At 40.8% G+C, this 15317-nt stretch overlaps 1 protein-coding gene across 2 annotated transcripts; it reads right to left on the minus strand.

Moving 5' to 3' along the window:
- Positions 1-3870: 3870 nt before the first annotated feature.
- On the minus strand, positions 3871-13239 carry LOC117425373 (transcription factor E2F4-like). Of its 2 annotated transcripts, none has more exons than XM_058993840.1 (10): positions 12803-13239; positions 10614-10719; positions 10272-10435; positions 9797-9838; positions 9591-9655; positions 9165-9465; positions 8752-8937; positions 5769-5816; positions 5431-5475; positions 3871-5086 (listed from the first exon to the last, which is right to left on the minus strand). In XM_058993840.1, exons 1-10 carry the CDS (start codon positions 12924-12926, stop codon positions 4971-4973), a joined length of 1197 nt encoding a protein of 398 aa, XP_058849823.1. In that variant the 5' UTR covers positions 12927-13239; the 3' UTR covers positions 3871-4970. The 2 variants fall into 2 exon arrangements, with proteins under 2 accessions (XP_058849823.1, XP_058849822.1); XM_058993839.1 differs by having other exon boundaries at positions 8752-8964.
- Between the last annotated feature and the right edge of the window lie 2078 nt (positions 13240-15317).

A 15317-nucleotide genomic window follows, 5' to 3' on the forward strand; every position in this document is an offset into this window, starting at 1 on the left:
ATAAAGCGCTAACTTGCTGCTAAATACGGAGGGCTTTAACATATTTACTGGCACGCTGATATTGAACATGGTCCCATACATTACCACCACAGATAAGGGCTTGTCTGGGTGAATTTTAGCAAGCTAAGTATACAGCAGGTGCAATTTTTTATTTGTTCTTTAACGAGAAACCACTGAGCATGTTAAGTTTGAATTATGTTCTGATGAAATATTTGTGTCTAGCAGACTAAAGTTATACATATGTCTGATGGATTTTTCAAAGTTACTGAGAAATGCTATAAAGCACTACATTTGTTGTGTAGGAATTTGCGACTAGAAATATGATTGATTAAACAACATTGCCTCCCTAAGACTCTCCCCCCCCTGTAAACCACGAGCACCACAAGCCATTAGATTGTACCAGAACCAGAATTCCTTTCCTGTATTTTTACCCCTTCAACAGCTGCTCACACATTTCATATACAGTGCTCTGGCACTTACTGATCTAGACCAGAAATCTCCAAGCCTGCTCCTGGAGAGCCCCTATCCTGCAGGTATTCCAGGTGTCTTTACATCATCAGTGGCTAAACATCTGGAACACCTGTTAATCTGGACTAATTAAGACAATAATTGGTGCAATTAAGGACCAGGGCTGGAAACCCCTGATTCTAAACTAACGTAAGCAGTACTAATAACCATCTTTATTTTTAATATAGCGCCTATCACAATAAAAATTCACTTCACACTTCACATGAATAAAAACATTGACAAATATTGATAAAAGAAAAGCAATGAAAATGAAAGAAACATACAGAGCAGTAAAACAAGGCAAAGAATAAAAGGAATATTTTCTTAGCATAAAAACACTCCATTATAAAAGTGTGTTTTTAAACTTGTTTTAAAAGCAGCTACACAGTTTTGGGGCCCTATAACTGAATGCTCGACCACCTGTGTTTTTTTTTTTTTTTTTTAATTTGTCAGACAGTAAGCAGCCTGGCATTCTGTGTTCGGAGTGGGCGTCTAGGAATATATGGTATTAAAAGATCATTTAAATACGATGGTGCAAAGCCACTTAATGCTTTATAAGTTAAAAGCAACACCTTCAAATATGAATGTGTAGTGCGTTGTCCCCCTCTCTCCCTATGCTTGTAATGTTATGGGAAGTAAATGAAGCAGGTTCTACTTTGCTCCCCTTTTAAACCAACTTGTTTTCTGAGTGAGGTTACCTGGTATCTTAAGGGGGCTGGGAGGTTGGTGTACTGTAGCAGCCCTCGTGCTGGTTATTAGGGGCTTTCGTGGCGTGAGCTGTCCTAATTATGCAGGAATATAGGGCGATTATGGGAAGGATTACTGCCTTGAGACGCTCCCTAAAAGAAACATGCTGTGACTTGTATGGTAAAACAAGAACAGACTGCCTCCTTCCAAACAAGAATTCCAGATATCCATGTACTGGTTAGCAAGCAGAACTCACTGAACTTCTTGAAACATCTGATACATACAGGGTGTAGCATAAATAACTCACCATAGGAAAAAAAACAAACAAACGTTTTCGTTTCAGATTTACGAGTAAACAGAATGGCCTCCTCTCATTTGTAAACTTTGTTATGTTCTTATGTACTTGTGAAGTTGGCAAAGCAAACTCTAATTAACATTTTAAGGCTGTAGGTAAGAGATGCTATTGATGCACAGAGTGTTAAGTGTATGGGACAGGTACTCAAGTCACATTGTTGTTGTGGCTGAATTTTTGGGATCCTTTAAGAGACGACGACTACACAAAGTTCTAAGATCAATCAGCTCCAAAGAACAGGACGTGAACTGATGGGCTATTTTGATTGTATTGAATATATATTTCTAAAAACTTGATTGAAACTACAGTGGGATCTCATGAGGGACAGGCAAAATATATATTTAATTCAAAAGTTTCAGGCTGCCCAAAATGATGCTAATGAACAGAACACATGCCACCCAATGGCTAAACGCTGCAATTGCAGTATCTAGTAGCATTAGGGCAGAAGGTAACACCTGTTCCGAAGAACCATTCAACTCCAGCTTTATACATAGAATTCAGTACTTTTTTTTAGAATGTTAAGACCTAGTTGGATGTTTCATGTAATAATTTAATAACAAAGACCAAGTATAAAAAGTACCACGTGTATATGTTAGTAAGCTGGACATTGTATAATTAAATGTTTGTAATTTTAAATTATTATAAATTATAAACTATTGCAACAGGTTTATCACACCCATTCTTGGGACATGAATTGCTCTGCTATCAATGGCTGTCTTCTTTCAGAAGTAGTGTGCGTGTATTTTATTATTAAGCACCCACAAATTAGATACTGCTAATGTATACATTGCATTAATGTGTGTTTACTAGGCTAAGAACAATATATAAAACACAAGACCAAACCACACAGTTCAGAGTTAAAATGCGTTTCTTTATTTGGATAGTTCAGGACAATGGCAGCCGTAGGGAACCAGTTAATTACACTTTTTTGTTTGTTTGTTTTGTTTTTACATATACCCCTCGTTCTCCCAACCTTTTCAAACCTGAACTTTAAAATACAAGAATTCCCTGGACAGGAAAGAATGTTTGTGGAATGGCTTAACTTCCCAACGCCAACAAGTGTCATTCTGCTTCCTCCTGTAAAGTGCTACTGTTTGTCGAGATGACTTGGTTCTATACTTTTAATCTGTCTACAAAAAAAAACAAAAAAAACGATACGATTAGTTATATACTCCACAAATATAAAAATAACTGTTGATAAGGTATACACAGAAGAGCCTAGGAGTCTCATTGAAGTGGCACAGCCTCACAGAGAAGCCAGTAGTATATAGGATACACTAGCACCATTGATTTATATGCAACATTGAATACCAAGATGGTACTGGAGTTCATAAAAACAGCAAACACAACAAAACAAAAAGTAATTTGCAGGCAAAGAGCAATCATGGTACAGATTTAACACAATTAAAAGATTCCTTCAGTAGAGGCAAACTGCGAGGGAAGGGCAGTCAGCTACTACATAAACTCCTTGAGTACTTCCAAGGAACTTAATTAGTTGGGACCTCTTAATAAAGACACCTTGCCGAAATATACTGCACACACACACAATAATAACTGGGTAAAGTATCCCAACAACAGGACGGACAATTCATACATTTCTTGAGTGTCACAAAAAGTTGTCTCACAGTTCATAGTATATCCAGAGAAAACAAAGCTGTGATTCAGGAGCACAAAGGGCAGTTCTACCTGACACTGAGGCAAAGTTATGTGAGAGAAAACGGCTGGATTTTTTAAAACAAAGTTAAGATTTTCAAGCAACCCCCCCCCCCCCCCCATTATTCACTCCATTTGCTTCAACACTGGACAAAGTTTCCTGAAAGTCACCTCGTCTTTCGACGTTTTAGCATGGATCAGCAATCCACATTCTGTTTCATTTCATTAAAATACAGCAGTGAGAGGTTTTATCTGTAGTTACTGGCTTAAAACAAAAATGTGCACACATGTGGGTACAGTACATTTGTACAGAAATGCAGTTAGCCTTAAGCAATATATTATTTTTTTATTTGTCTATACATTTCTTTTCAGGAGTTGCTGCTGGGTAAAACTAGAAGCTTTGGCACAGCAGTATCTATAAAAAGAATCCTGGCACTACACTAGCATTCCTATCCAATCCTAGCAGAAGGCTGCAAGAGGAAATAAAAATACATAGTTCACAGAACCTGATCTACCGAAATGTGAGCGTGAAGTTCAACTCCCCCCCCCCCCCCCCCAAATACCCCCCTTAATAAACAGCATTATCATCGAGTCACTAAACTACTATTATCACTACCCCCCCACCCCTCCCCTTGATAACCAAAGGAATCAATCGCCACCTAGACCCTAGATGTCTTGTTTATGACTTTTATTTGATCCGAATATTTTAAAACCATTAAATGTAAACTGAAGTAATTTGGAAATTATAAAAGAGGGAGAGAAAGACCTACTTCTGAAAACAAACAGAACACACACAACTATACACAATGTGGCTGTGCCATACACTGTGGCTGAGATGGGAGCAGACAGCATGGTCTCAATTCATGTAGGGAGAGGGAGGGGGCTGCATTATTCTCCACTGCCGGCTTCAAGATAAATTACAGTTATGTAAATTAAAATACATAGCTTTGTATTCTAGATGAAGCCTCTCACAGTTTCCAAACATTTGTGTTTGATGGTTTACCTTTCCACTGTTCTCTTTTGTAACCCCTGCACTGTGAATAAAGTATGTTCTCTAGTGCAACACATGGAGCAGAAGTAACATTTGTTTCCCCCTTCTGCAAATCAAACTATTTAAAATATAGAAACTGGACGAGAGACAATGTAAATGGTGGATATCAACCATTTTTTTGTGTAACTCTTTAAAAAGGAAAGATTTGAAAAAACTCAGGTACAAATGTCACCAGGCATAAACAAAGCAACCTTTTTTTTTGTTTGTTTAAAGCAAGTCATTCATGAGGTTGAGCTTTTAACTATCCTGATATCGGACCGTTGGTCAACATGCACAGTGACGTCACTGTAGTGTGCTAAGCCAGCATGCTGAATAAAGATGAACATGAAACTATACAAATATATATGTATGCACACACAAGGCATATACCATAGCCTCTGCACGTCTGCATTTTGTTCTGCAGAGAATTTGTGAGTAGCTGCGGATGGGAGGCTTACACAACTGTGTCTCTTGAATTTTACTGAGGGCCAGTCTGGAGAGGAATCTGTTTGTTCCTAGAAGCCATTGATGTGTCACAGAGGTCAACAGGGGTCTTCCTGTTCAATTTAAGTCAGTTTGCCAGGGTCCAGGAAATTAAAAATGTTCTTCTTGTGTCGTCGAAAACAGCTCACCACAAACAAGGATCCAAAAATAGATGATTTTTTTTCTCAAAAATGGCAAAAATATGTTTTTTCTCTGAAGTCCCTATTCACAAGCACCCCAAATGGCAAAGTTCAGAGGTCAAAGGTTGAGGATGGGGACATCAAAAAGGTCACAGAGGCCTTCGCTTTCGTCCAGGTTGTAGATGTAGTCGTGGTCGCCAGGGGGAGGGGAGAGCCGCAGCAAGGGAGCAAACACTGAGGGGGGGGAAAAACATTTATATAGCATTCGAAATGTATAAACTAAGCATGGAAACATGCACTCATCATTTGATCTTGTAGAAATGCAATCTAATGATTTAAAACTACCAATAAACCCTCAGGTCACAATTTCAATTACATTTTTAGAATAATAATTAAAACAAATAAAGTACTGAACTGTATGGGGTACAAGCATGCCAAGAAAGGAAAAAAAATGATAAAGTAGATACAGATGGTACATACTGAAGGGGATAACCTATTCAGGCATATGTAGGAGCCATTAACATTAACAATCTGTTGTGCAGTTACAGTTTATTAATGTACTAGTACAGAACACATACCTTCTGAGGACATGAGTTCTTCCAGCAGGTCTGCGCTCATACATTCTGCAGAGGAGAAAAGCATTGACTTTACTATTTATATATTAATATCACAGAGAATCGTCAACTGGCTCCAGGTGAACAAGATAAACTGCGCCAGGTGACTGGAAGTTTAATAAGCACAGCTCAAGATTATAATACCATCACGGTTTGTTTTACCTCAAATGTGTGAAACGGACAAGAAAGGTTTGGAAAATGTGGGATTTAAACAGAACTACAATAAAATTTCTCAACTGCTTAGTACTTCACTGTGATCCCTTATTAAAATGCAATCATAAACCATAAAATAAAATACATACCTTTAGTAGGATCAAACATTTCTGATAACTCTTTGGGGAAATCGAGCACTGTAAAAGAAACAAAAAAAGTAATTCACATTGTCTACTGAACATTCTGCAGTTTCACAGCAAAACCATCAGGTGGCATTATTTCACTGCATCAGTGTGCTCCTCCAACATTCATATTTCAGTTAAGCAATAAAGAACACTCTGAAGTACATCTCCATTCCAACAGGGTTTCTGTTGCTTTCCCTATCCTCAAAATACAGATAAATGTGTAGACCTAAGTGTTCATTTTTGCCATTTAATAAAGTATTTGAAACTCTTTGCTTGGCTGTTCACTGAACACACTGCTGATCATTGTGCGCAGTTAATCCTGAACCGCTGCTACGATCAATTCTTTCCTCATTCAAGACAAAAGGCGCTCATGATTTCACCCGATTTCACGCTGAATTATGTACAAAGCTCCTTGCATTGGACCAGAGATTAGGTTTTAAACCTGCAATGCTGTTTTACTCCAGAAGAGGGCACCTTTGTACTGTGTAAAAACTGAATTAACGGCTCATTGTTTGAACTGAAGATAACATGACTAGTTATTAACCTTTCAAATAAAGCCGACATGTGCAGCTGCCTCATAACTCTTTAACCCCTCAGGGATCAATAGTGTACTAAATGCTCCCGGGACCTTGCACTTTGGTATATGTAGCCTGCTATAAAAGAGCAGCTGTTTCATGACTGGTAGACTTTTTTTTTTTTTTTTAGTTAAAAGATTTTATGTTTATAACTGACTTGCTTCACTTTCGACCTTTTCTTGCTTTAGCCAGTTATACACACACACACATAAAAACTCCTTCTAAACTTTACAGATTTCTGCCTAAGATGGTCTTTTACATCAATCGCAATGCAGAATACCATGAGGACTGCATTGACAATGATGGTGAATCTTTAAGATGTGCTTCTGCAATGGGGTAAATGTATATAAAAAAGTAACAAGGGATAGATCAATAAATATTATATAGAAACAAAGACAATAAACAACCATCATCACAGATTCAGAGGCAAGTGGAAAAAAACCCCTTTAGAGTGCATGTTTCACACAAACATGAACCAGAGAAAGTGAATTTGAGTCACGCTGAGCAAAACGTAGCCTACAGACTGGAGAACTGTCAACTTTGAAGCCACACTCGATTTTATTTGCAGACACTTTCCACAGCGCTTTGCGACACTCTCTTGGCTACAACGATCATAAATATTGTGCATCTGTTCCATAGTAACATTCAAACAATGCAAAAACAGAGACTTAACATTTTACTTTCAAACATCTAAACCATAAAAGCGAAATCGATTTTTTTTTTAGCTATACTATACATACTGTTAAACCGAGCCCCAATTTGCTGACATATCTGGCACCAGTGGCACTTGGCTGTAGACCCACACAGGTGCCAACATGTCAAAGGTGATGATGCTGAAACGTGCAACAGCACCAGGGCTGAGCTAAATAAAGGAATTCCGACACAGCCGTCGACACGAAGGGGATGTAGGTGCTTGTGAATAAGCCTTTAAAACTGTGGGGTGAACAACAAAGAAAAGGACCCCTTTCGGGTCCCAGTTTTAGGTGCCTGTAGAACACATTGTGCCACACTGCATCTGGGAGGGGTCCTTCACATATAACCCAAGCCCTGCTAGATATACATTGTTTTACATTAGAGCAGACTGGCACTAAATACAAAACAGAACGCTGTGCATGAAACCAACACTGGCTAAGCTCTTTAAAAGGAGAATGACTGACCTTACATTTTTAATAAACTAATAAGCAATTTTTGTTCAGATAAAAGTAGCATTCTTATTATTATTGTAATTCACATCTCCATAAGTATAGAAATACAGTACCAATTAAATGTAGATTTCATTTTAAAAATCCCCCAAAAAACTTTCAATATGCACAAAAAGATTTGCGTCATTCTATACGTGCAGTAAACATAACTGATTAGCTACGGTGTAGACTTGCTTATGCTGCATAATTCAATTAAATACAGACTACAACAGTATGACAAGTTACAGTAAGTATCAGCTTCACCACTGTATTTCCCCTGTGAATACAGCAGGCCTAGATTATGAATAACTGCATGACTTGATAATGCAGCTATAACTGAAATTCCCCTTCACAAGCACAGCTGCACTGACAGAGCAGGAAAGTGCAGCCTGCCTTGCCTTCCTGACGGGTTTAAAATACTGAGATCTAGGCTTTACCCAAGGGAACTCAGCGCAACCGTTCCATTCCTTGCAATGCCAACACCTGCTGTGTCACTGTCCTTATCTGACCTCATCTCCACCAGGGCAGTGTACAGCACAGCTAATGGTGCACCCCCCGTGAATACAGTTGCACGCAAATGTTACACGGCAGAAATGAGAAGCAATAACCCGAGAAGGGACTCATTCTGAAACTGCCGTTTGCAGTGTTATTTCACAGCTCAGTTTTTTGTTTAAGGCAGGGTTTGTAATGTAGGGGGCTTTTTAACAAACCACAGAATTCATAAGAAAAACCAAAAGTCAACCGTGTGGTAGAAAACGGTCCCTGTGTAGCATCCACACCTAAAATAAAATTTGTAGTTTCATGTCCCCAGAACAGCCCAAATGTGGCACGTCAGCTCCTAACCAGCATTACGCCCTGTTCGTATCTGGTTTTACAGCTGGCTGGGTTGGACCAACAGGCTACAGCAAATCTACAACAACCCAGCTAGCAGGGCAGAGAACTTCCTGGTTACTTGGTTGCCCTCTAGAGGCTTGGGAGGATAACGCACTTTGGAGATACGGATTCTAAGCTTATACTTAAAATATAATGTCTGACATCAGTATATTTCAATATGCGAGGACCATGTGATGCAGAGTGTATTTACACATGCTGTACTAGAACAGGAAACATATATGAAAGGTCGCTGTATTTCGTGCATTTCATAAAAACATTGTTATATTGCAGTGTATATTGCCCTAAAGAGGTACTTACATTCTAAAGGATCTGACTTGATAGGTTCAAAGGACATGGAGGATGCAGGAAGGGCGCTGCTGCTGTCCAATGAGGCAGAGGACTGGAGGGGTTGTGTGTCTAAGGATGCTGTCTGGTTGGTGTCTGGTGTGGGTGGGGCAAGGTTAAGTCCACTGCTGGGAGCCTCTGGTGCAGGAACAGTGTGGACTGAGAGAGAGAGAGAAACTAGTGAAGCTCAAAACACAAAAGGGACAAATTCAAAACTCAATACAACAGTTCATCTAAAAAAACATACCATGTATATTATTGCTATAACCCGGTGCTAAACTTGCATTCATTTATTTATTATTGCAAAAGAGCAAAAGCAAACAGCTCTTAAGTTATTAAAATGTGAAAATGCCAGCCGATCAACTGACAAAGGGATTGCTAGTTACCGGCGGTGTTGGCTGGCGAGGCCGCTGGCAGTGGTGTGGTTTGGTGGGCAGCCTGGCTGGCTGGCACCGGAGTGGAGGGTTGTAGCGTAGGCTGCGGAGTGCTTGGCTGGGAGGCCAGGCTGGGCCGTTTGGGCGTGGCTGGTGTGGTGGCTGTGGGCAGGCTCTGAATCAGGTCCTCGGGAGGCGGCACTGGTAACACCACGGGCGGAGAGCTGGCTGTGTCCTTGTTGACCAGCAGCACCTCGATGGGGCCAATCGTGCTCTTCAGGTGGATCTGATACTTCTTCTGTCCGTTCAGCACCTGTGAGAGAGAGATGGGAGAAACGGAGGTAAAAATGGGTCAGGAACACATTGCAGGCCAGTCCACTAGAGCCAACTGTCTAATGAAAGATTAGACATTTGATGAAAATACCAAGCAGTACCTACCCCCTCTGGGATTGGAACCTCCAACTGCGTGCCTGACGGAGCTCGGATAGCTAGAAGGGTGTCCCCTACAGCAAGGGGACAAGAGGTCAAGTTTAGGTCATAAGTGACGCAAGACACCCCAAACATGTATTATATAGCTAAGCCCAGAGCAATACCGTTCACAGGCCACAAAGGCAAATTGATGAACATTAATGTAAAGTAGTTACCTTTGAAGCAGCTGCAGATATCTTCATGGGTTACATAAGCTAATGTTTCCATCAGTTAAGGGCCAAGTGCAGAGGTAATGTTGCAGTATTTAGCTGCGTGGAGACAGCACATTTCTCAGTATCTGTACATGGTGCCAGAGTTGATGCAGCCCTGAAAACCAAGACTTCTTAGTATCAGCTTTGCTCAGCCTGACACCCTCCCCCCCCCAAGATAGTCAGAGCCACCATTACCTACAATTAAATATTATAAGAAAATTTGCCAAGGAATGTCCACACCAAGTTTAATTATACACAAGCATTTTGCAAGACAGTTAAAAATGTGAATACAGACCCCGGTGGCAATATGCACCGCGAGCATCTTACCTTCCAAGTAAAATTTCAAATAATCACATCATGCTGAACACACATAACACAACAAATCCTTCAAGTGCCTTGAAGGATCTGACAGCAAGGCCAGCGCAGTAGAAGAAAGGATATCTGCTATTCTGGATGTCGTCGGTCACGTTCTTGATGCTCTGCTGCACCCACACCCTCTGCTGATCCAGCTCGTGCTCCCGTCTCTCCAGGTCCTCCAGCTCCGCCTTCATGTCGATCAGCTTGTCTGCAATCTCCCGCGTATTACAGCCGGGGCCGACCCCTCTGAGGGAAAGAGACACAGGGGGAAGGAAGGGTTAGGAGGCACTTCCCATACCATGACAGTTACAGCTAGTGAGGAAAAGTAGAGTAAATGGGAAGAGAGGGGGAAAAACTCAGCAAGGAGTGACTGGAGAGGAAGGAGGAGACACGGCTATGTGTTCAACAAGCTCACTCAACTCACTTCCACTGAATGCTGTTTTTGGACTTTTTCTCTATCAGCCCGATTCCCTCAAGGACGTTGGTGATGTCATAGATCCGTCTCTTCTGTCTGACTGCCAGGGTGTCTGCTGCCTGCAATAGCAACAACATTACAGGACCATCAGAAAATGCAGCAGGTAAGCTGAGCCTCGAATTGGTTGTGGCTTTCAGCATTTATTTATTTATTTATTTATTTATTTTACTAAAGTGCAAGAATGATTATTTTTTATCTTTCAGTGCAGGTTGGCACCATGCCTGTGTCACTGACTCATGCATTTTATTGTGCAAACACACGAGGGAAATACTGCCCATCGGTGTGTGGAAGTAATATCACCTTGAGTTAATAAGCCTTGAATTAACCGACACAAAAAAATGTCTGCTCCTGCAAGGACGCTATACCAAAACGTACAAATACATCTAAATACATCCCCTACCAGCCGACATTGACCAAGCATGAGGGGTCTTCTGGTTTCATCTCTTTCGTAGGGTGGCTTTAACAGAGCCCCTTGCTCCTTGAACTAAATGCTTTTGTGTGCAAAAATTCCTTAACCAGTAGCAGACTGTGGGCCTCCTACTCTTCAGCAAAAGTCTGCTAAGCAAGTACTATAATACCAAGATATACATCTGCAATTACATCAACAAACCACAAGCAGGCCCAAACACAATGAACTACTCTATGAAAATGAACTACCTTCAAAAGAAAAAGAAGCACAGTTAAGAGCAAATGTAAATCCCATCCTGAATCATTAATCGGAAAAGCCTAGTTCATTGCATGTTGGCAAAACACAGACAAAATCATATGCAATCATGCAGAAGATAGCTCTCTGGAAACAATTCAAAACTGCTTCCTTGTTTTCACCATATGACACTCGAGACCCTGGATCCAATGTCACTTTCTACAAAACAGGGACATTCAAGTGTTTTTTTTTTTTTTTTGGCACAGCAGCACATGAAACATTTCTGGGCTGAAGATCAGGTTACAACAGCAGAGGGGGGAAAAAGATTTGTCAAAGTGACCAGAGAAACACCAGTCTCTACTGATTTCACTGCGGAGTCACCAACGTGAAATCAACGTCCAAAAAGGTACTATTTCTACACATCAGAGTGGAAAGTGTGGGAAACACACACACAAACCTGCTCAGAATATCCTCTTTATCAATGCAGACTGACTAAATGATGGGGTTTCAAAGAGCTATCAATAGCCTAGAACTCAATTGCATCCACCAGCAAACACCTACACCACTCAAAGCAGTAGTATTCTTTCTACATCCAGTTAGAGCATGCTACTGATCCATTGTTAGAAAACCAAGCATAAGCATTTGCCTTCTTCAGACAAAAGGTAGCTGTGCTCCTTTTCAATTAGCATTGTTGATTCAAAGCAGTAAATTACTGAGCAAAGTAAATTACAGTTTCTTGTGGCTCCTAATAGCATCCAGATTACCACAAGTGAGAGCCTGCAGCATTTTCAAAAAGGAAGCTATTGCGACTGTTCAGAAAGACACTGGCTAAATCATTACCAAACTACAAGACAGGTGTGCTAAGCAAATTACTACTGGAAATATATATGAAAAGGGTCCTTTAGCTTTCTGTGAATAAGCACTGAAGACACCCCTCTAGTAATGTTCCATAAAAATGTTACAGATAATAGCAAGATTAATAATCTCATCATGAAAGGCTACAGTAGCCACCACTGACCCGGGGCCTCTCAAATTTTACAGGATCTGCTACTAACCTGGTTGCTCTTTTGTTTACAAATACTATTACTGTGCAACACAATTTAACTTCGCTCATCTAGGTGGGTTTCTTCAGACACGCCCGCACAGCGCCTTTCAATCACACCAACAACACAAACACAGCAGAAAGTTTCACAAAACTACCCTCCTGGTGATTTTGCTGTATGGACATATGGGTTACTACTCTGCTAGAAAGCAATAAATCCACCATCAACTCAGACACTTATACTGGACAGAAAAATAATGATGACACCCATGCCCAATCAACTCAAATTTAAATGCCTTCTCGCGGTACACTCCACAGCCCACACTTACTGTAATAATACCTGGATCTTTACTGACCGACCCTATTGTAAATGAAAGATAGGACTTTACACGCAAATACAAATACGAATGTTTAGCAAATAGTCAAACATTACAATAATAAACACCGTTTCACTTGCCACTTTAAGATCCAGTACTCCGTCTTTGGCCTCCTGAAGTAAGGTAACAAATTTGGCGGTGAGCAACCCGAGGCTCTTCTCGTGTCGGCTGGGGGTTTGGGGCTGCATAGGCTCGGCCATGGCGCCCAGGGTAGTCCGGGTTCGGGTTCGGGTTCGGGTTCGGCTCAGCTAGGTTCTAGTTGTTTCGCGTCGCTCTCGCTACAAAACTCTGTCTAACCAGAAGATACCTGAGGCACAATGTGCTCGGAACACGGTTCGGATAGGCTCGGCTCGGTCCGGCTGACAGTACTGACGCGGGTATGGTACAGCACGGCTCCCTTTCAAAATCCACTCGGCCTGCAAACCACCGGCAATGAGGTCTTCGGTATGGAGCCGTTAGTGGCGCACTGCACGCTGGGATTGATTTGAACTCCAGGGACCGTCTGCGAATTACAATCACTGAATGCTGAAGTTTACCACAAGGGATACTTTTATGAAAAGCATAATAATATCACATCCATATTGCAGGGCAAAAATAAATATGTGATATATATTCTGTTATTATATTAATATCACAAGTATTAAAATCGTGCATATATTTCTATATACGATTTATTAACTATGGATTGTGTACTTAATATAAATAAAAATAAAAATTATAATACTAATCTATTTAATATCAATAAGTTATATTCTGGTTACTTATTTTTACCAGAATCAAAATCTGTGAAATGTAGCCTGTACATCTGAATTATATATTTTTGGGCCGGGGGATTCCAATCTTAGCTGCATGCGCTCGATTTTACAGCCGCGAGGCGTAAAATGCAATAACAATACCAACCAAAAAAAACCCTAATCCGCATATAAACACCCACTCTTCCCTGGAATGAATCTTTAAACTGCGCGTCCTGCTCGGGCAAGTCTCCCGCATTGAGTTTTGTGGAGAATTTCCACACATGACCTGAAATGTAGGGAGTCTCTAAAAATGACTTCCACCAAAAAGAACAGTTATTACCGGTATGACAATTTAGCCAAACTCACACTGCCTTCCTGTGCGGGGTTCTTTTAAATCATTTTGTGTAAGCTTGAAATGATCTGGGGAGGGTTTTAACAGTGATACTGAGGCACTACAGTGTTCAGGATTTAGACATTAATTCAGGTCTAATCGTTAAGCCACCCCCCCCCCCCCAACCCAACCCAACCCAACCCAACCCAACCCAACCCTGGTTGCCTGGCTCTAACCACTAAGCCACATTGCCTCTCAGTCCCTCAACTCTATCTATCAAGCCACACTGGCTCATAGTCTCTTATCTCTAACCACTAAGCCACTTTTCCTCCCAGTCCCTCATCCCTTCAGTTTAAACTGGCTTAGTCTGTGGACAACATTCCATGACATATTTTGAAAAGGAATCCCAATTGAGGGCCATCATCAACATACTAAACAAAAAGGGGTTTGCCGGGGGCGGGCAGAGCCCTCTTTGTGCATGAAGTGTAGAGAACAGGAATGAAACCTTCCCCTCCCTCAGCACCTCCTTGACCTGTTGTCCTTTTCTTATCAATTTTTTTGTCTGGCTGAATGCAGCATGGCCCTTCCCATTCCTCAGCCCACCGTGCACTGGAGCCAACCAGAGTGCACTGCCTGGGAGAAGCCGACCCCTGGGGTCAAAGGTCACAGTCATTAAGGATAATTTGCACCACACTGGCCCCCCACTCAACAGGAAATGGGCTGTTCATTGTAACACTTTCCGCTCTCGTGACGGCTCCCAAAGTGACCGGGCACTAACCCACCGGTGTAACTCAGTGTGGAGATCTCATCTGACCAGCATGGTAATATGATACAGTGAATACCAGTAAACCACTGTTGGGGATACAAGAAGCTCCGGAAAGACAAGGTCTGCTGGTACTTAACCATTGCTTCTGCCAGCTAAAGGCTTTTCATTTTCTTTGTGCACATGTTTTGTCAATGTTGTGTTTTTATAATGCATGCAAGGCTGTTTGAAATTTTAGACGCATTATAAAAAAAACACTTAAGACAGGAGGCATTGTACACAGTGCCACATGGTGGATGTATAAGGCATAGCTTCTAATTATAATAATGTTTTTATACTGCACCCTTACTCCTGTTTACAATCATTAGGAGTGTTTATATATTGTAATCACTCAAATACAAAGGGTTTTAATGATGAGAGTCTGCTCTTTAGTTTTTATTGCTGTGTTGCTGTTCAGACAGAGGGCTCCCCTGCCTCTGTCTCTCTGTGTTGCTGTTATTATTATTATTATTATTATTATTATTATTATTATTATTATTATTATTATTATTATTATTTATTTCTTAGCAGACGCCCTTATCCAGGGCGACTTACAATCGTAAGCAAATACATTTCAAGTGTTACAATACAAGTAATACAATAAGAGCAAGAAATACAATAACTTTTGTTCAAGCAAAGTGTGACAAACCACAATTCAATAATACAGCAGATAATAGTGATAGTTACATCAGGATATGATTAAATAGTGATAGTTACATCAGGA

Source organism: Acipenser ruthenus, chromosome 20, assembly GCF_902713425.1.
Source record: "Acipenser ruthenus chromosome 20, fAciRut3.2 maternal haplotype, whole genome shotgun sequence".
Classification (NCBI taxonomy): Eukaryota; Metazoa; Chordata; class Actinopteri; order Acipenseriformes; family Acipenseridae; genus Acipenser; species Acipenser ruthenus.

Excerpts from the sequence above, each read along its gene's own strand:
- LOC117425373 (XM_058993839.1), bottom strand. The coding sequence starts at position 12,926 with ATGGCCGAGCCTATGCAGCCCCAAACCCCCAGCCGACACGAGAAGAGC. Across the intron at positions 10,720-12,802 it reads ACTGGATCTTAAAGTGGCAA|CAGACACCCTGGCAGTCAGA; the intron begins GTGAAACGGTGT and ends TATTGCAGGCAG. Across the intron at positions 9,466-9,590 it reads AGGTTCCAATCCCAGAGGGG|GTGCTGAACGGACAGAAGAA; the intron begins GTAGGTACTGCT and ends TCTCTCTCACAG.